General features: G+C 35.0%; 1 protein-coding gene across 3 annotated transcripts in view; it reads right to left on the bottom strand.

The window, feature by feature from the left end:
- LOC105345094 (cGMP-dependent protein kinase 1) overlaps positions 1 to 22917 on the bottom strand; it is a 41587-nt gene extending 18670 nt beyond the window's left edge. Inside the window, exons 1-2 of one of the 3 annotated variants that reach the window (XM_011453115.4) lie at positions 22634 to 22917; positions 627 to 1424 (exon numbers count right to left, since the gene is read on the bottom strand). In XM_011453115.4, the coding sequence (XP_011451417.3) occupies positions 627 to 1180 (554 nt within the window). In that variant the 5' untranslated portion in view covers positions 1181 to 1424; positions 22634 to 22917. Of the gene's footprint in view, positions 1 to 626; positions 1425 to 8700; positions 9107 to 12531; positions 12898 to 22633 lie in introns of those variants that run through there. The other 2 variants (XM_011453118.4, XM_011453117.4) reach the window with 2 other exon arrangements.
- Positions 22918 to 22979: the final 62 nt, after the last annotated feature.

The following is a 22979-nucleotide window of genomic DNA, read 5'->3' as shown; positions in this document are numbered from 1 at the left end:
TCTACACGTACTAGAAATACTCTTTTTGTCAGAAGACAATTTTACCTATTACCATGGTAATAAATTGGCTAATATGGCGCTAACTGGAATGTAATACTATATACAATAGATCGACTCCGTTGGTATTTAGAATAACTTCTTGAGTATATATTTGTTGTGATAGATATTTAAATGACAAGTGCTGCATTCCTTTAACTAGTTTTATTGATTGATGACATTCTCCCATATGTGCTAAAACGTACACACTGTTTAATCTGACAGAGATGATTTGCCATACTTATGTATCTACATGCTTCCTTAATGCATGTGCGACAAAACTTGGTTTATTACGTATTATAAAACGGTTTTTAGGCAGTGTTTTGATGTACAATATTGTTTTATGCCTAATCTGGCGGTACACATTCTAATGGATCAGGTGCTAGATACTTACTCCCCATCGATTTTTATGAACATATACCGTGTACTTTATTATATACAAATATCTACCTTAATTGTTGAAAGCTACATGTATTATGGCAAAGGCCAGTAATTAATCTCCTTTTTACGCACAGGTGATGAGACCTCAGAGCGAGGATTTTGTCTTACCTGTTTTTGTTACGTATAAAAAGGTTTCATCGCATACTGACCTGAAATCCTTCTCTATATGTTTGATTTCCACAACAGCCCCATTCTGTTGAGCCATCGGGCTCTCGGCGGACACACCCTGTTTTTTGGTCCGTAACTCTTGCTGAGAGCCGGCCATTTGGGAATCCTCCTGAATGGTGGCCAAAAAGTCGAACTTTCCCCCAGCACCAACATTTTTATGAACTTTAATATGTAACACAGATTGTAGCTTGTCCACTTCGGCTCGAAGTTTGGAAATTTCCAAACACTTGTCTTCCAAAAGTTTTGATTTTTCATGAAGTTCGGCTTCATAGCGCTGTAACTTGGCATCCCTGATTTTGAGCTCCTTCTTAAGTTCGGGTACCAGAGTCTTCAGTTTAATAATATCTATGTTTTCCCCGTCCACGTTAATGCTAGAAGCACTAGCCCCGTTCCCCATTTTGTTTCCGGTGGGGGGACTAGACAGCGGGAGAGGAGCGGGCCCTTTTGACCCTCCTGGTAGCTTGTTCACTCCTACACGACTTAGCAGTGATCCGCTCTTGCTGCTCGTACTGCTAGTATTGTTTGGTAAAGGCATGATGAGTTTTCTCCGTTTTCAGATACAACAAGATTTCTGATTGGTCGTTTGGCTAAATCAAGCGGTAACTCGAAGAGATGCTGTGAAACATGCTAAAACGTTGCTAGGTAACACTTCGATTCCATAATTTCCATCTACCTGGATGACGAAATCACAGTAAATGTCATACCTGTGTACTTATCGAATAGGGACTAAAATGTCACCCACTTCTGTCATCGAGTGGCCTGGCTTGAAATGCGTGATTCTGGAAAAGAAAGACAAAGCATTTGAATGAACAGCATCGGTACTACAGTCATTTAACTCAATTAATGACTGCATTAAAAGGTAAGTGATATAGACTTCAGGGCAACCGCGATCTATGCACGATTTATGAGGCACGCGTTCATATTTATTTATTTTTACTTCATCGTAAAACGAATATGATATGTGGTCAGATTGACCTTGTGTAAAGACATCTGCCTTGGGAGATGCATGTGGTTATTTATCATACATGGAGAGAAAGTTTCCGCTCTCGCGAGGCAAAGTCGGGGGATCATGTTATTTGATTAACACATCTCATATCAGGAACCCCCAAGACTTCGATGTCATTGCGGATTTCGTTTTCAAAGCCAACGCTCTATAATTTGTATCAAAATGAACAAATATGTTACACATTTATCAAATAATCATTTGACCATTAAGTCGCATTTACTGTACTTGAGTAAATAACTGATTATTTGTCCTTGTTTGTCGAAGTGAATTTTGTTAATGCAATGGAACGAAATCCCTCCACGGGGAAAAGCAAGCAACTTGACGTCTATACAACTTCAATTACCGAATGCCTCTACCGATATACACGCAATGCAAACACCGTAAATTCACTGTAGAAAGCATCAAACCCAAATCCAAATAAAAGGCAATACCACTGCTTTAAAAAAAGGCAGATCTTTGCAGCTAGCAATAAAACAATACTTACAGGCTTCGATCGTTAGATTCATGATGGATGTTAGAATTTATGATTCTCTCAAACTGTGCAATAGCCTGTTTGTTTCACGTTTATCGAATATCTCGAATTATTGATATTTGGTCGACAAAATTTAAATGCCTCTAAAGATTGCAAAAGAATTTGAAAACAGATGCTTAAAATGTTTTATCATTCTTGGGGAAAATGTTACCGGTATTAATGTTTTCGCTAAAAACATAACTTCTCACACACTTGAGATCTTGAAATATAGGGAAGTGTTTACATGAAGACAAATTGTCTTTGTTTAATAGCGTTTATCATTTGTCTCTCTGACTTCTAAATTCCAATTCCTAGGACAAGTCAAGCATACAGGTGAACCTTGATTGATGTACAAAACTCTGACAGTGAAACCGGTATTAAATGCAAATTACAGCTACGAAAAGGTGCACAACAAACAAACGAAACTATACAAGGTTATTACGTAAACGAGGGCCATAGCATGATGAGGCACCTGTGCAGCAGATCAGGTAAAAAGAAAAGTGGGGGGGGGGGGTTGAAGGCTTTAGTTTCTGTGCTTAACGAATTTGTAGAGGAAATAAAAGAGCTGACGAGAAAATGATTGTGTGAAAACGAAGGAAATAAAGATGAGCACATGCAGTGAAAAACCAGCAGATCGTCAGAGTTATTGGTCTTCTACAGAATTTACTTCCTAAATCGTGCAAAAGATAAAAAAGCAAGGTTTGATGATGAATTTCTGTGCAGAATATACAACTACTATAGAAATTTATCAAGTTGAATCGTTAAGTTGCATGCAAGGAATTAATTTTTTAAGGATTTGATTTCCTTGTTTTGACCACGAAAGACGTTGACTCTAAATACCAAAAAATAACAATTACAATTTTACCCAAAAATTTAGCAACACTTTCTACTCTCCATAAAAATACTTAGGTAACTGGATTGCACTATAACTTTAAGCAACACACATGGAATCATTTTTTCAGTGCGCAAGCTATATGTTTTACATAACCCACACTTACTCTCCTTCTTAATAAATAGTCTCACAGGAGGTAAAACAACAGATAAAAATCAACATTTAACGAAAAATCCTATTTTTCACACATTTATCTTGACAATGAACTTATTAACATTGTCGGGGGAATACCGGTAAACATAATGACACAGCTATTACTCCTTACTATTCAATTAAAAACAAATCTTTGATAGAAATGTCAAAAAACCCATATTTTTGTTTTGGTAAGCATATATTGAGCAAAAGCGTTGTTTAGTGTGTTAAAATCATTTTCAAGCCATCTTCTGCCATCAAGATAAATTCATGATCACCGAACATGGAATGGTCAACGAAGATGAAAACAGGTAATTTTAATCTGATACGATGTCAAGAGCGCTCCCGATACATGTACCTGGGTGGTAGAAAGGGACTTCAGGAAGCAATAAATCCCCAGCTTATGGGATTAAACGATTTAAATTTCAAATAAATATCAGCTTTTCGGTGACTTTTTAATCCATTAACCACATAGGTAAGTAAATATATATAATCGATATTTCTTTCTTACCCAAAGAAACACACCGAGAAACCTTAATCAGAATGGCAATGGATAAATAACAATTAACGAATGCAGAAATCTTAATGCCAGAAACAAATCTAAAAATTTGAACAAAGAAGATAACCATTTTTTAATCTTTTAAAAAAGACACCGAACGGGTTTCCAATAACAAGAACTTCGACAAGACACAATGAGACACTAGGTCAATAATTTTACTGAGCGTGTGGATCGATTAGAAAGAGAAACAACCGGCCTCGTGTTGCCGACAGAGAGCTGTGGGGTTATCCTTCCTGTCCTACAGAGATGCCATCCTATAGATGCATACATTAATTCAGTTTTAATTTAAAAACCTAGTGTAAGTTTTAAAAAATGCTTGATTAGAAATATTTTTTTTTACTTGTTGATTATGCACTTGATATGTGTTACATTGTAGTTTCATTCTGAGTTAACCAAATTCTTTATCCGTAAAATTGGCGCCAAAATCATTTTGCATTTCATGTTATAAACAATATGAGCTGCAATTAAATTTTGATGTCAGATATTTTTCATTCAAAATCACAATTTTTCATTAAAAAATGACTATAATGATTACTTTTGTGTGAAAAGTATCCACAGACTGATATCGAAGCAAACTTACATATTACTGTCGGCTTGCACAAAACTGGGCTGCCTTTTCATTTCATTGCAAATAAATCTTTCTTCTGATGAAATTTGGTTTGATCTTATTATCGAAAAGAATTAAGCTACATTCAGAACTATCATGATATCAATTTGCAACAAAATAAAGATTTTAAAAATACAACTCATATTGCCTCTTTGTTCTCTGTTATCCGGCATGCTGATTTGTACATGATTGTTCTACCTTCTTAGAAAATGGAAAAGATAAGCAAAGCACCAGTTCTCTAACCCTGTAATATCTAGTATAATATGAAAGTATTATAAGTAAAATCTACTTCCTCTTCGGTGCTTTTTTATATTATTGATTGAATATTCTCTGAAGATTAATATAAAAGAAAGTTTAGATAATTTTGTACTTTTCTTAATAAAAACCGACAGGCCAGTAAGACGCCCAAGGATCTACTCCGATTCACAAGAAAGCACTGCTCTGGGCCCTAGTGTATCTACCGTTCGATTTTTCATTTATCTCTGTAGAAAACAGCAAAGTCTTACTCCCTCCTTTCTGGTGATAGAGCGAAAGCTGACAGAAGGATTATTTATACCGCCACCCTGGGATGATAAACGACCAGCGTAATTGCCCTTCTTATTGGAAAATTGTTGATTTATATCTTTATAATAGCCAACTATATTTTCTAGCGACTTTATCTTTCAAATACTCGGACTTCTTCTCAAAGATCCTGGAAATAGTTAGTACAGGTCTGATTTATGCTATATTCTACCTGGAATTCTTGTTATATAGAAATAGTTAAATGTTATCTCTCCAAAGAATGATCTTCAGACGATGATGTAATCTAGTTTGTCTTCTTTTGATGCACATTTTATTTTTTCACGTCATATTATTCCTTATCATGCAACAAAAACATGCATTTTGTTAAATTTAGACTTAAACATTCGTGTAACAATCTTCTTTTTAACATGCTTGACCTAACACTGACTAAACAGGGACGATCAACATCACAAATTCCGGATTCTATTACTGTGTAACATCTTTTGCAACTTGCAAGATAAAACGTAATTGAAGTTATCTATTGACGTATTCGGTTTTTCTGATAAGAAAGCATTACATCCACAAACATTACCCCCCCCCCCCTCTTCCCCCCTCCCCCATAAAAAAAGCTCATGGCAAGGACTATAATGGATACAAATATTAATCTTCTATGTGTATTTTCTAGGGACTTTAACAGCACGATTAAACTGTTCAACAAATATTAAGGGGGTCGGATGGTCGTGACCATTTTTCGGCTATTCTGATCTCCTTAAAAAGAAAGATCTGTAAAAAGATATATATGTAGGAAAAAATTCGAATATTAAAGATAAAATATATGATGTTTTTCTTGACTAAGTGATAGTTTACAGCTTAAAAATCATATTAAAAAATTGAGGACCATTTGATAGCCTTTGTGGACCACCTAACCTCTTTAAATGATATTCTGCCTAGCAAGTGAAATAAACGCTTTTAAACAGACAACAAAACGTTTTAGATAGATAAACTCGTATATCACACGATCCGGGAAAAAATATAACACGTCACATTAAAAAAGAAGCGTAAAAATCGTAACGGTTGCAGGTACTTTACGTTGGAAGAATGGTTGTCAAGAGCACAATGAGCTATATACACAGACCGCTGTTTTATCCTGAAGCTTACCTTATGACCATCAATCAGGGCTAATTGTTCGGTTTTTCACTTCACCCCTGGAGGGGAAGTGACGCAATGAAACAACTCTCTGTTAAAACCTTAATTTGTATTCATAATGCATCAGGCGATACTGTTGGAAAAGGTTTTTTTACATTAGTGTACACTTGTCAAGACAAAAATTTGATGTTAAAATAATTGTGTACTATAAAAATCCTTAGCAAAAACAACCCGTATAGCTTGCAGTTCTATTATCCACTTATTAATCATCCAGCTAATCAATTATCTCATCAATATGTTAAACAATAAAAATGATAACAGATGCAGGTTCATAATCAAATACCAAACAACAGTTGCAATGCAACCGATCTGGAAGTCAAATATACATTAAGCTTTACATAAATTTTGTTAGATTTTATTTTACCTTGACCTACGTAGCGAATGGCCTTCATGAGGGCAAAGGTCAACATGTTAGTTGCTTTGTATTTCAAAATAATCAATGATAGTCTAACAAAATTGGTCGTTTCTTTGAACTACATAATACACATGCATCTTTTAAGTATTGACAAAAGAACTACTTATAAGTTACACAGGTTTAATTCTACCTTGAACCAGGAATAATTTTAATATAATATATCGGAAGTCCAACAAAACATTTTTCATAATTTACATGTAACAGCATACTTCGAATTGTCGTGTAATCCAATGTAGCTTCCTAATGCAGAACCATGTAAAATTAATGCACTTCATTGATAGGTTTAGTCGCCGACATGTTGCAGTGGTTTTAAAGAGTCCCAGAGAAAAAAAAGACAATAAATAATTTGTCATTTATAATGGGTATGCACGATATTTTGTTTAGTGGCATTGAAAAAATAAGCCATAAATGGATTTGGCGATGAAATCTCCAGATGAGCAAAGATAAACAACAAAGGACCTCCCTCCGGAGCAAAGGATTTTCTCCGTACATCACACCATTGCTATAGCCGCACTCAGACTAACCTGCCCTTACTGTATGTGCAAAATAAAATAAAAGCGATCTAGCCTACGTTTTGTGTGATTTATGATAAATGTTAGGAATTCAAAACGTGGTTTTTTACCAAAATAAAGTCACTGATATAACTGGGTTGCATGATTTTCCCTGTTCAAGTAAACAAAGTAGATGTTTGTTCATCAACAATTCATTGTCTTTGAAAACTTTTCCTGGACAAACATGATACGAACCTTGTGTTTGAAGTCAATGTGTATAACTCTATGTACTATAATTTTCTTCAAAACCAATGTATTTATCGTAATCAAGAAATTAACCTAATCTCTTTTTTAAAATGACTTTACACTGAATATCTGTATCCATTCAGATTTTTAAAATGATATTTTGGGAATTTGAATCAGTATTAATATTTCTGAGTGATAAACATAAATGTTTCAAGGGAAATCTATGAGCAAGGCTTCAATAAATGTCTAATAAAACTGTTCTACAAACGGAAACCACATAGATGAGATAAGGTTATGGCCTTGCATTGGCAAACCGTAGAAGGTGGTCCTGGGGCAGGCTAGATGTAGGTGCCAACCGTACAAGCATATGAATAGAAACTGAAACCATTAGTATAATACATTGATTGAATCTATATTTTCAAAAGGTTGTTCCATGAAAAATATTTCCTTTTCATACAAAGTACAAAAAGCTGGAAACATTCGGCATACAATCTCGTATATTGCTTACGTGAGTGACATTTTTGTCTGGCCCTACAAGAACCAGACAAAACGAACAGTGTTATAGTTAGCCTATTTTAATCTGTAAATCAGGTCTAAGTCAATCATAAAACGACGTCAAACAAAATAACCAGGTCATCAATCGATTAATCAACATCACACCCACACACACACACACACACACATACACACACACACACAGACACACACACACACACACACTCATTCTGATAGAAAGCCTTTTTTCTGGCTAGTTAGCGGTTACCTACAAGTATATTATCGGTAAAGAGATGTTTTCTGATACCCCAAGGCTATACATAAGCTCGTCATCTGACCATCAATCTTAGCCTCGCTCCATCAGACATATTTCACACATGATGGGTGTTTCTGTTTTTAATGGCATGCCTGTACTTTTAAAATGCACACTAAGCGCTTGAAATAGATAAAGCGTATAATTTGAATCTAATTATATTCCACAAGGCTCAAGTCTTACAGTTATGAATGTTTTAATGAAAACACCTTAGCCGACAAGAACAGTTTGAGTTCCTCTCAAATCAATTGCCTGGTCGTTAAAATTTTGATTCTCGATCATCTTAATTTGTGTAAAGGACATTATCATAAATCACACATGTAAATACATGTACATTAATTATTTTTGCACAGAGCAAGTCAAAGTTATTAGAATATTTCTTTTTTTGTTTTGGTTTTTTACTTTTAAACTATACTCCACTTCAGCATATATGGAAGAGCAAATATAACTATTTCACCGCTATAAGTTTTATAGAAATAACTGAGTATTCAGATCTGGTGATTCCCTTGCATATTTGTACCTTCTAAATCATGAATATCAAATACTTGTTTAATTAAGACCAGTTGTCATATCATCAGATCTACTAACTTCCCAAAAAAAAATTCAAATACACGGAAATAAAAAAAAATGTCTTAACATCCAAATTCAGTATTGAAAGTTTATAAACAATACACATCTTACCCCCAAAGAGAGATTTCCGTTTTTCTCCACCACAGGTAATATCAAGGTGTTATATACGGTAAGTCTATCTACTCACATTGAGGCAAATACAAATTGTCAGACATGTTATATCGTAAGCTACTTAATGTTCTATCGCAATGCTGTATAACTGAAGTCCACCGAAAGAGGAGAGTTTATCAACGCAACACTGCAAATTAATATGCAAATGTCTCCTCGTCAGCGCTCATACATATTCTTTTTCTCATCCTTTTTTTCTCGCTAGTTCGAGGGATGAATAAGAACAAGCGAGAATATCAACAATGGACACCAACTCGTATTGACTCTCCACTACATGCAGTTCCAACAAATAAATTGATGGTTATTCTAGATCTGTAAAGGTTTTATGCAGGAAAAACCCCGGAGAGACGTTTTAAGAACACGCTAGCCGATTGGGCCTATAAGTTGTTGCATCGAGTGCAATATTTTCTGCTTGTCAGAATGCAACAACTTGTGACATCTCGCCGCTCTGTCACTCCGCTTCTTTGTAATTAATGTGCACTTGACATACAATGTTATATATTTACATTCTACTGTGTTTTTCCATTAAATTCCGTGATGTTTAAATGCCTCTAAATGCAACACCTATTCACTGCGTATGAATTTACGTGTAATTTACATAAGTAGTTTTCAAACAGTGATTTCTATGTAATCGGTTAAAAAATGTATTTCATAAATGTTGTCAATACACCATGTTTTATAATTATTCAACAAAACAGTTGACTTTATTGTTAAAAGCAACATTTCAATAGTTATTTTTCATGGATTATATTTTCATGCTCGTCGATCTCATCTCAACGGTCTCTGTGAAAACCAGTTTAAACCGGTATTACAAATCAGCTGTTCTTGCTGTTACTAATTTACTCCCTCCGTGGTCTTCACTTTATATCGATTTATTTCAGTAAACAATTGATTTCTTCAGTAAGGGAATGTAAATATAAGCATTAAATGATTTATTTTTGACGTCGTCGTGTCAATAACTGCCGTCAGGTGAGCAGACAAATTATCATAACGCGCTAACGCGCGTTATTCAATTTGTCTGCTCACCTGACGGCAGTTATTGACACGACGACGTCAAAAATAAATCATTCAATGCTATAACAATGAATCGAAATCAACAATTTGTTGTATAAATTGTTTTCATCCAAGCCTATATCTTTTATTTACTATTCTGGTGATCGTTGGTTTTCCCCGTGATCGTTGGATTTCCCCAAGTCTTAAAACCACAAAAACAAAAGTTATTTGGATTTCGTTATGAGCAGGGAACGGTGTGAATTTTAATTACCTTCGTTGAAATTTGCTCTTTTGCGTAATTTGGTCAGAATATCAATTAATATTCACACATCTGAACATAACCTTACAGCTAATCCCCCGAACCTTGGGTTGTTTGGGCGATTTCAAATAAGATTTTATTATTACCAGGACATGTATTTTCCATCTAGCATTTCTTGGAAAATGCAAATTAAAAAAAAGGAAGAAAAAAAAAAAATAAGATTACCAATAATTCATGTATGTTGATGCCTTCATAAACAGGGAACTCCAAAATAAAAATACACAAAAGAAGAGCAGACAGTACTGATACATTAAATAATTAGTCAGTCTTCTACACTTAGTAGTGCTTTATTATTGTATTCCAAAAGTCGTCAATCCATGATTAGACGGACAGGTCATAAACTATTTGCTTCGTCGCAGAAATTTTTAACATAAAACATAGTGACCTTCATGAGAAGTTTGAAGGCTACTCGTGAGCCTGCAGTTTTCTATCTATTCCATAGGTCCTCTAAGGTTGGTCTCGTGAATAACAAGCAATCATGCAGGGTTGATGAGCAGACCTACGGATTGAACGTCGACTGGAGACAGACCATTGTCAAAGGTCTTCTCCCAATCTCGCCGACATCTGTGCTAGATAATGGAGGAAATGTAAGACCAATGCAGTCAGTGCTCGTCAATCACACAGCACAACTCTTTATTATACATGATCTATGTCATCATATCAAATGATGAACCAACTGTATCAAATCCTTTGTCATCAAGATAATAACCACACAGAGCTCAGAAAAAAACAGCTTGTTGTGCATTTCTAGCTTTCGCTGAATCGAATTCCTAAACATCTTTGTTTGAACAACTTTTTTTTCTCTGAACCTTTTTTCCTGCAATTTCTGATTGTTTGTATTTGGACCAATGTGCATTAGGTTAATTGAGGACACTAAAGAGTCCAATGACATTTCTCATAAACTTCAAATGCATAAATCTTTAATCAAGATAAGTGGATTGTATGCGGTTCCCTGTCTGATTGCCGCATTGCTGCAAGTTTCCATGAAGAGCATGAAAAGCAGAGTACTAACATTTGGTCCATATAACCAGCATTTCCTTGCCGCTGCCTACATTTATTTGACAGTTAAATCATGTAATCAAAAAATCGGGACAATGACAGGCTTTCCTCTTAGTGCTCGCGTTCTTGAAGATTTGGTACGAGGCTGTCTCCTCAGATGTATACAGGAAGTCCACAGTAGGGTTTTTCAATTATCGAAATATAACAAACATTTCCCCTTTTTATGACAGCGGGATTTTTTATGACAGCTACATTATTACAATGCTGACCAATATTTCCATGTCCGACAGACCAAATTACATTAAGATTGTTTCCACTTTATTTCTGTAATATACCAATATTTTATCAAACTTGAACATATCCTTCTTAATGGATGACTCAGAGGGAATTTATTATATTAGCGAGTAACTTGATCAGACTATACCCCAAATCACAATATCCAACGCGAGATCACACGGTCTTTTTGTAAGGGATTGTTATTAAGTCACTTTAAAATGCAATATAGCGATAAACGAAAATCCTTCCAAGACCAATGTGGACTAGTAACATTTCAAGAAAGTGTCGATTTCACCGGATATGAAATTCATGCGAGCTGGTCTCATCAATTACAGAGTCTGTACGGGGACCATTTATGAGACAGAAAGCGAGCTCCAAGGCGTTAATTCAACAGAGACCTAATCAAGCTATTGTAGAGTTGTTCAAAGCGAATGATCAGGAAAGTAGACGCAATTGAATTCTATGCAAACTTTGTTTATTAAATTCCTGTTCGATGCTAAGTTTTATGAAAGCAGAATACCCCCCATACAAAAAAACCCCGATGCAATTAGGTCCTGGCTTGTACTTATTTTGAGGAGTTATTTCTTCACACGTTTTTAATTATAAACGCACAAAAATTGTGTGGTATATATTTAGTATTCTGGGTTTGACAGGAATCATTAAATCTGTCACGGCAGACAATCCTGGAGAATGTCGCCGACCTAGTCTGTCCAGTTCACGGAATCACACCAAACGAACCAGGGGCTTACAGCTGTATTAACAGTTTAATTTACTTCATCAATATTTCACCCATAGTGCACTACTTCCAATATCTTCTGCATCAGACATTTTTCATTGCCCCTGATTTCATGACCGTCTATCGGAAATAGAATTCTTATTTACATTTATATAGAACTGTAATGCCGATTTCCGAGTCCTTTCGATAGACAAGTCGATTTCCGAGTTCTCTCGATAGACAATGGTAGATTTAAAACTTGGTCATTACCTGGCGGTTACATAAGCCTTCAAGAGTCAAAAACTTGAAGAAAATTGCAAGACCAGACGCCATAATCATAAGTTTAGCTATGGTTAATGGCGAAGTATAATAATTACTGCAACATTAAAAAATTCTTATTGCTATTATTGACAAAAGCATTGACATGCCGATGCATTAGGTTCCTAATGTCTGATCTATAACCAAAACTTACCCACAATTTTCTTTGCTTTGTAGCCCAGTAATAATTCCCAAGACACATAAAAAATCCTAAGTCAGTGACACATTCATGAATATTCTTCTTCGAAGAGTGTGCGAACTGTAATTCACTTAATATAAATCCACAATAACATAAAAACAAAGTGTGATATAGATCAATTAGTCCGTTCCCAACAACAATGAATCTTCGATGAAAATCAGACCCACAAAATACAATCCTGGTCTGCGGAGAGCCCCCGTGTACAAGACACCGCTAATATGTAAAATCTGATTCTATAATACAGTCGTTTGTCATTTGCTTGCAACGTGACCCTAGCCCAGGGCAACAGCAATATAATGGAGACACGAGCAAGCACCTGATTGAAAAGCGACTTACAGTCATACTCTCAATCATAACTTATTGCTGGAAGATAAGGGGTTACTGCTTGACCTTCGATTGGTTCAATTCAGGGCAACTCCTACATTCGTATGTTTTTATCTCATTTTCAGTCAAGGTAATTTATATCCGTGAAAACTCACAAACTCGTTTATGGGGTTTGACAGTTAGCTTTAGGAATTATTGTGCAGTCATAAATGCTTTGATTCGTGTCACCTGGTAAAGAGTCACACCGCATACAGGGAGAAAAAACAAGCAATTTCCCGTGATAAAAATTAAAAACGGTGAATTCTGTAATGTGTACAAGTACTTCGTCGAGTAGTGGATTTTCATATAATCCATTAATCAGAATTTAATTATGTTGATGTCAATACGTAAAAAATAAATCACTTTGGATAAAAATGAATCAATTCAAATCGAATGCTGTTGGGTTTTGGTCTAGGGTATATAAATAAAATACGATGTCGAATTTTCTCCAGTTTTTGTGAGTATTTTGAAGTATTTCCCTGTAGTTATGTACTTGCATTGAAATAAAAGGGCATTGATTTTTTTTAACCCGCCTCCAAACATTTATTATATATATAGAAGAATTTCCTCTTCCTTTTAATAATTGTACTGATCGACAATTACAATACTTTACGTATTTTTACTCACTTTATATGGATACTTAAAAGGTATGAGGAAAATAATTTTTTTGGGGTATTATATACGGGCCATGAATGAAGCGAATATTGTTGGGAAAAAATTCGTATAATCCACTATCTTCGTACCTGCATGAAACAACAAATGAATCATCTTATTCTTTGAAGTATTCACACTAAAAAAAAATCTTATTAATGAATATATTTTATCGCACCTGTTCCCACATAACACAAAAATACAAGTGAATGCAGTCGACGTACGCGTTATCAAAGTGTAATAGATGACACACTGCATCTTAATCATTAGAAGTCAAAATGTTATTCATATAAAACGTTCAGTTCATTTGTTGTTTTGCTTCATATCGAGTGGTATTTACTGACCATAGACGAAGGCCGCTATTGCTCTTTGAGCACGGACAAGGTTTTATAATGGAATCTTAACAAAACAAAAATCAATTACGTGTCTTAGTTTGATGAGACGGAGAATGGAGGCTTTGTCTATTATGTGGCAATGTCAATACAGTGTAAAGGAAAACAAACTGGACAATATCGAGAAAGAGAGGGATTGTTGCAGAAGACGATCCATGGTTAAAACCCTTTCAAACTAACATTTCCTTAATGTAGGCCTGGGAGCTGATCCGACAGCTCCCGACGTTGTAATATAGAAATTGATCTAGAGAAAACAAGGGTCATCTTTTCAATAAAATTGTTGATAGATTTGCTTTTATTTTTTTTTCAGAGCTATCAAAGTAACTTTGATAAAGTAGGCAATTTTTTGAATGATATACCGTGAAAACTAAGGATGTTTTGTTTTCTTATCTGATCCCAATAACGTTAAAAGCATTTTGTTAGAACCGTTTTTACCAGAGCTTGGACTTTGGATTGTTGTGTCCAACAGCAATGTGACGTAGGCCTATCTATTTCATTGTTGGCCACTTAGCCATGGTTCTTTGAGATCAACAAGATTTGTCTGGCTTTTGAGCTTAGACTACGCAATCGGTGTATTTTTCACTCGTAACCAGCGTCATTTTAAACTTGTTTTTATGCAAGAAATAGGTAACTACGTCCTACCGAAAGTCCAAGGTCTTGTTAAAATGGTTCTATTTCCATGGTCCGGATAAAATCAGGAAAAACATTTACTTTGAATCATCTGGTTATCAATTTATATATAGTGTTATCTTTTTTCACTCTGATTTAATCTGAATCTCCATAATTTTCATAAACTTACTTTCAACATTTTTAAATGACATGGGCATTGTTGAGAATCGCTAAACAAGACTAAAAATTGACGGTTCAATTAAATTCCAGCGGGACTTTTCCTTCTATGATTCCATTAGCTCGTACTTTTCTCACCAAATGCCAGAGACTAGTACAAAAAGACGAGACATGAGCATTGGTTAGCGGGCTGCCCAGGGACTATCATACAGTCGTTCGCATCCAACACTTGTCACTCGGCCGTTTAGTGACCGTGGGTCAACTCTCCAACGCTGCAGGTGAATTCCGAACCCGGGGCGGAATATCTGGAAGACATCTCTCTATACTGATCTTCGATATGACCTGTAGACGATTCTGGCAATGATCTTTGTAGTTATCTACAACAGTTACTTGCAACTGGTGATGTTTATTTTTAAACGTAAGTTCATGACGTTCTAGTCTAGCGCTCTTTGATTGTTCCTGATTTATTTTTTTCTTATTTATTTTTATCCCAATACCAAAACTAATTATCTTATGCCAGTAGGTTTAATTTCTACGAACATAACGAATAAAAACAGCGTAGATGCAAATGTTCATCTGGGCTGTCAGTTTATAATACCTTATAAATCTGAAATGATACATACACCGTTGTTCATAATTGACACTTTTTAATTGCAATATAAAACAGATAGCAGGTTTTGCTTTTTTTAACTTCATTGCTTCAATATGTACAGTTAAAACATTTTTTACATGCTAAAAATTGCAAAAACCTTTCAATAACCAAGAACTGTAAGATCTCAAATCGACTGTGAATTGTCTTAGTAATATATATGGCTTATGAATCAATGAATGATAAGGTAATGGCACAAAGGGTAATGTTTTTATTACGGAAATAACTTATAATTAGGGTGGACCTCAATTGATGCTTCTACACATTACTCTGCCAGTTTGGTACATCTCTATAAAAAAACCGTGCAAATCGTGTCAATTTATCTCAACAGCATTACTCCCCATAATATCATGCAGTTTGCATTTGTGAAATGGCTGTACCTAAGTTTTACGGAACTTATGTATTTTATTTTGGAAGGATAGCCAAAGTTTTAACGCATATAAAGGCAATATTTTGGGGAGAGGGGTATATATATTTACTGTTTCCGAGTTCTATTTGAACACGCAAAGTAGTCAAAGTTATGTGCACAGGAGAAACGCACTGTACAACGTGAACCCCCTCCCTCACCCCGCCTGTTTTAATACGGTCGGTATATGACAGACACTGTCACTCTGGTACAGATGTTTATCTTACATGTATCTCATCTATATGTCAGCACAAACACAAAATTGTTGACAAACAACCATTTTATTGGCGATCAAATATAAATAAAAACCCCACATTTACTCTATAGAAACAAGATCTACATTTCATATCTACATTTTATATGTGCTGTATTCATCTGGACAAAAACTTATCTCCAAAAACGTAGATGTATGGGGGCATAGTTATAATATATATCCATGCGATGAACAGAAGGCACTGGGATTTATTATTAAGGGTTTAATTTTTGAGTTGTTCCTTGTAATCTCTCAAGGACCAACCATTTCTACAGACGAAAAACTCGTCTTTCGAACTGATTGTTACACACTAACATCATTTTGGAGAGGGTTTACAAGGGCTTTGCCTGTTACACAGTCCATTTGATTTCGCAATAAATATGTTTGAATTAATTACCAACATCGTAAACCTAACCGATCATATACATGTTACATGTAATAACAGAAAATGTAAAGTAATTAACTGTAACCAATCCACATACTCCGACTGACTATGTTTTACTTGGCCATTTTTTTGTTCTTTGTTTGCTTCGATTGTCAACCCCAAGAGTCCTGTCAGACTTGAAGCTCTGATATATTGACATTAACCTTAACTCGTCATTAATATTCATGTGTATTATATTGCACACAGTGTTGTCATTTGAACCTTTTGCAGCAATCAGTTCATATCCTGAACTTTGTTTCCTAGTAATCAAAATCAATACACAAAACAAACAAAAACCCTGTTTATTCATACATTTTAGGATACCATACCGATGAGTTTTATTATTACAATGACCCTCCCCCGGCACCACCCCCCCCCCCGGCACCCCCCCCCCACCCCTCAAAACCAAGCAAACAAACAGTCAAAGCAAAAACAAACAGACAAAACAAAACAGACCATACAAAACAAACCAAGCCACATACACCCGATACATACTCTCCTATATTGTACTACCGTACAAGACAAGATCTATGATGCAGTACATTGTATTTTATACGATAAGTTAGCAATGAGACCATATCAAATACAAATATTTTCATGACAATGATAGTTTAATTTTCCCTGTAAACTTTAACTTTAAATGTCAACCGCTGAGTCCCCGAAAGATATGTTGTATCAAACAAAGACGGTTTTAAAAATCTCTTTTTGAAAGTATTATCCCTTACATAACTTTTTCACTTCTATCAAAAATCGTCCTCGGCCGTGCATGTTAACAAAGCATTTTGCAAGCGACGTCTCCAACGAAGTAGCGCATAATGATTAGAAAATGGAAACTTATACGACACCAAGTTGAATTTTTCAGACAACTCGCATTTTAAAAAAATTCGAAGAGCGTTAACCTTTTCATCAAAACAGTAGAATGGAGCCATTAAACGCTGCACGGAATACACAAGTAGCGTTATTTTGTGCATGCAAGCTGATTGGATTCCGATAGTTAAAGCAATTTCTGTGATTCTAAACATCCAGGAAAAAGATTGCGAGTAAAGATTCCAATATTCAGCATGAAAACCACCCGAAAAAGTGACCTAAAAAATGGACTTGCATCATCTCGGGGTCGTTAAGGAGTAATTCAATTTGGCAAATGACTCTTTGGTTTCCAACACAATGGCAGAGAATTAGCTCCTTGTCGCTGTTTCAGCAATTATGCAAAACTTTACCCAAGACAATGGCTTAGATCGGTCTGGATAGTCTGGCGGACCGATCTTGTTAGGAGTATTGTATATCTGAGGGATCAGAAACAGGAGACACCAATTTCTCCTGCACACGTCTGCTAATTCTAATGCAAAGGGGCCGTTGTAGGTCTTTTTCTTCGTATCTTATGTGACATCATATAAAGCCAAACACCGTTCGATATCGCGCTGTGAGCAGTGTCCATGAAACTAGATGACTCTTTCTATGGTGGAGCGTGAATTCTAGCGAGTTAGGGTTATAAGTTTATTGTCAGTCTAAAAGTGGTTTCTCTCCGATAAATGAATAGTGCCGATGAGATGAATAACAGGCTTGGCATTATTTAGAAAGCAAACGAGACACAGGTTAATTAAATCCTCTGGAATCATTTACAAAAACCTCTCAGAGACGGTGCGAAATCCTCCTCCGTGAAAAAAAAATGATAGATGTATTGGTCCGGTAGAAGCCAATGAAGATAAGAAGTGCCATTATTTTGCATTGCCCGTTTGATTAAATTTCGGCCTTTCCAATTTCCTTAAAGCTTTCAATGTGAGAAAATAATTTAGGATTATTTTTCATATAAGTGTTTATCCAATATGAAGTGAGCCCCTTGGACTATGTTGAAAGACACATTAATCTTTAAAGATAAACACATTTAGTTTTCAGGATAAACGGTATTATATGTCGGCGACCAGCCAGGTTTTGACTTTAAGAAGATTAGATGTCACTATAGATTTTGGTTTAGGATTTATCTCTCTCTCTCTCTCTCTCTCTCTCTCTCTCTCTCTCTCCGAACACCCTTAAATGACCATTGAGACTGGAAGTTAGAAATAGTATGTAAAGTTGAGACCAGGATGGATCAATACTCTTTCTCCCTTGGCGCTTCCATTGAGAAAGCACATAATTGCTATGTGTCGTCTATTCAGTGGTTTCCAAATCTGTCTGCGACTTGTGGTCCAGTGTTGAAAAAAGTAATAATCAATTTAAAGTGTAATCTTCAGAGGGTATTTTGGTGCATAAGCATTAAAATACTTGTATGTCTTAAATGCAGAACTAGAAAATACCACCAATTATGTTGCTGATGACAATTTAACATTTCAAAGTTAAAAAAAGAGAAACTTTCAGAAGTAACGGTTTTGCTGATTTACCCTCGTAGATTATTACATTCAGATGCATATTGTTATTACATTGCATATATCTGAAATTTAATGCTTTTATTCTAAAGTAAATGAAAGTATCAGTAATGATTCTCCTTTTACGATGAGATTTCATCAGTAACAAAGTGAAGCTCTTTTGCATCATATAACTCCTTTTCAAAGAACTTTCTCTTTTGATACAAAATGTACCAGGGATCAACTATTCAAGGATTTGCAATAAGTAAACCCATTTGAACAATATTGGTACATTCAGACCGGCTATTTTCAAAGGGAACTCTAATCTTTGGTCATCATGATGGGGAATGGAGAAAAGATGATAAGCCAAGGATATTCAAAGCCAAGTAATACAGCACTAATAGTAGCTATCAACGGTAATAATGTCTATTCCTCGCAGTTACCTTCAAACGTCAACGCCTGTTGAGGTCCTTTCGTTTGTTTGTTTGTAAATCTATGAGTTTCCAAGACACGTGCAACATGCAGCTCTTGCTCCTTTAAACATACAATATTTATCAACACACATTGCATGTTTATTGTCTCATTATTACACACCAGTTTTTCTGCTTTTTGTTGTCCAAAGAATAGAATATTTTATTAAAATGACAAAAGAGAGAAAAAATAATTTAGGAGTAAACTGCATTACATCGTTATAACTAATTAAGCCGTTGTAGTTGTTTACTAGAAAGAAATAAGAAAAAGCAGAAAGATTTTTATTTTTTGGGCAAAGGTCAGTTTTCACTCCCGAATGATTTGTAATGTTAAAAAATAGTACATATTTTACAATTGCGTAACTATTAATAAATGAACTGGTGTTTTGAAAGTCTGCTTTGAGTTCATTGCCTTTTGTCTTCCTATAATATTTTATTTTTGAGCGAATGCTTGTTAATAAAGCTACAAAATGTTTATCAATTTCACCACATTAATTATAGATTTGTTTCCTTGACTACATTGCTACATACCAAACTACATGTTAATTTCTTTGACGTCATTTCACTCTTTTTTTTGCAGACACTTTCTTCTCCATAGAGCTAGATATCTCTCATTCTCATTCTCCCAGACACAGAATATTAGAACCATTTTGACAACAGCTTGGACTTTGAGTAGTTGTGTCAAACAGCAAAATAACTATTTCATTGCTGGGAGGGGGGGGGGGGGTGGGTCGACGAATTTTCAATGCTGAAATGTTTAAGATTAAAAAAACCCATGCAGTTAAATGCAGAAAATATAATTAAAAATAAGTACTTTTGAATGCTTGTCAAAAGGAAATCTTTTCACTCTAATTGCATTGTATGAAGGGGACATTTGTTGTAATTTATCGAACTAAATACATCACATACATGTGGAGACAAAAATGTAATTTTCTTAGAAGAGTTATTTAATGGGTATAATGCGCTTGACGAATGTAAGCTCTGTATCCACTAAGTGGGAGACTTGAAGCAAACAGATGTTAGAGCTGAGCCCATCTGAGGCAAGGGAGAGCCCAGTGATTGGATTAAAGGCCTACTCCGCGAGCTAATGACAGGTGCTCGATTATCAAGTCTCCTGCTTATCTCCACTTGATGATAATTACCAATAATTCGTCACCCATGGGGTTTGTTCACACTCATAGCTGAATACCGAAAGTTTGCTAAATGCTGTTATATAGACACTATTGAAAACTATAGGACTTTTGCTGCAGGAATTACCAATCAAGAAACCGCAAATAAACTGATAGATTGACAAAAACCCTTTTGGCTAAATGGATTGTAGTGTTTACATTCAATTAATTTTTTTCTGTAGAAAAGATGCAATCTTAACACAGCTGGAGGGTTTCCTGCATATCGATGAAATTATATAATAAGCGTGTTCTACCCCTTTCTATAATAAACAGAACACTTAATTGATTATATAGTTCATTTTCTTCTTGTTTCAGAAGAGAATATACACACAGGTCCAAAAATATTAAAATAAAAAAAAAGAAATAAAAAACAACATCAGTTGAAGCATCTCACTACACACAGATACAGTCTGTTATGTAGAACTATTTTAACAAGACCTTGGACTTTCAGTAGGATGTAACTATCTTTTTCTTGCGTCAAAACAAGTTTAAAATGACCCTAGTTTCAAGTGAAAAACACACAGATTGTGTAGTCTTTGCTGAAAAGCCAGACAAATTTTGTTGATATCAAAGAGCCATAGCTGAGTGGCTTACAATGAAATAGACAGGCCTACGTCACATTGCCGTTTAAGTCAACTACCCAAAGTCCAAGTTCTTGTTAAAATGGTTCTAATTTCAATAGCATGGCAGTATGCGCACAATGTATTTACAATTATATGATAAATATAAAAAAAAAACAAACACTATCATGTATCTTTTAGTGATGTCTGACTGCATTCCTCAGTACAAAAAATATCATCTGTCATTTTATTAAAAATATGGTTAGGGGAATTATATTTAATGAAATTCTTATAAAATATGAATTTACTGAACTTTTAAGGGATCGGTTGAATGTTCTTTATTTAAGGCTTACGGTTCGGGGTTAACCATAACCTTGTTCATATCCCGATAGCTCAAAATCTGCAGTTGACTGAATTCAGCCGGAAGAGTCTACCACAGAAAAATCATGAATCGTTACGACAAATGGTTTCCTTTTAATTTACATATCTCAAATTCACGAAGTTTAGTAAAATACACAGATATTTCATATTCATCGAAAAACTGCTTGAAACATTGCAGTATGATGTTTTTCGTCTTTAACATAATGACTACATTTGCTTGAACAATATCGCTAGGTAACATTTTTTAACAAATGGAAATTTTTTTTATAATAAGGCTTACAGTTGCAAACTATTAATCAACCAGTACAGAGTTCTATGTACGTCATTCCCCGTGTGTGATGATGGACAATCACATGTGTTTACTGGCGAAACAAGACAGGCATAATGATCTAAACGTCTTCAACATACCTGCCTTCCCTCAAGAATAATGCGTTTATATTAGGTAATTATACGAAAAACCCTCAAAGGCCTTCAAAATTAGTTCCATCTAAGCATCAAGGCGACGGAAAGAGTTTCCGTTTGAAAAAGAATATCAGGAATCAAACATCTAGCATAAAGACGCCATTCATCAATGTTTGTCAAGGACGAACAAATATTTTATTTGCGGCGAATTATTCAATCAAAGTACAATTCAATGTACAGTTCTTTTACTTGCAAAAATATGCCAATGATTTATATACACAAATATAATTTTGTACCCTTGAATGTTGAAAAATATTTGCAAGATATATTCCAGTGCAGTATACAGAATTCTTCAAAAAGCGTCTCTAGTGAAATAAAAAATATTACACATGTTGTCTGACTTCATTTGTTAATAACTTGCCGCTTGGCGAAAAATGTTGGTTTATTTTAGCCACCTGTCATATCAAATGAAAGCTTCTTGCAATTTATTACAGACACATTTTGCAGGTTTCTTTTCATCAAATATAAATTTAAGATAATTTGAAATTATCGTGACATCTTCTGCATGAATATGAATTTGATTATTAGTTGTTGCGTTGCAATGATGACGAATGTTAACACATTGTCAATATCTTTTTTTCAATTTTAAAACAATATTTTTAACCAAAGCTTGAAATTTACTGTTGCAACTAATGATGAGAGAGTACATCAGCATTCGTCTTCATTCTATAACTTTGAGGAACATCGGTTCAGCATTTTAGCATTAAACCAAGTGAAACCCCTGAAACTAAAATTGTGATTTTCTCACCTACCTGTCAATTGGATTCGCTTTCCCTTCTGTCTTTGGAATCCTTTTTCCGTGTCCAAGCAAGAGTGCTTTCCATTATCGTTATTATATAATGTCATTAGCGTCAAGCCAATATATCCACGATTTTTCTCCTGGCTATTTCACTTTTCCTTCTCTCACTCCTCATTTTTCTCTCCCTCGATCGATGGTTCTCTAAACAAATTTAAGCTATGTCAATATTTCACAGTAAAGATTCTTGCCTGCCATGCTTTTGTTTGGATTTGTAAAATTGACTTGGTTTAGGTCTAGATTTCATAAGTAAATGATCAAATAGCCAGCTAAGAGCATGAAATTAGTACAAAGCGAATTAT

The sequence above is a fragment of the Magallana gigas genome, chromosome 7 (genome assembly GCF_963853765.1).
Source record: "Magallana gigas chromosome 7, xbMagGiga1.1, whole genome shotgun sequence".
Classification (NCBI taxonomy): Eukaryota; Metazoa; Mollusca; class Bivalvia; order Ostreida; family Ostreidae; genus Magallana; species Magallana gigas.
The sequence above is the reverse complement of the archived record's forward strand: the minus strand, read 5'-3'. Positions and strand labels throughout refer to the sequence as shown.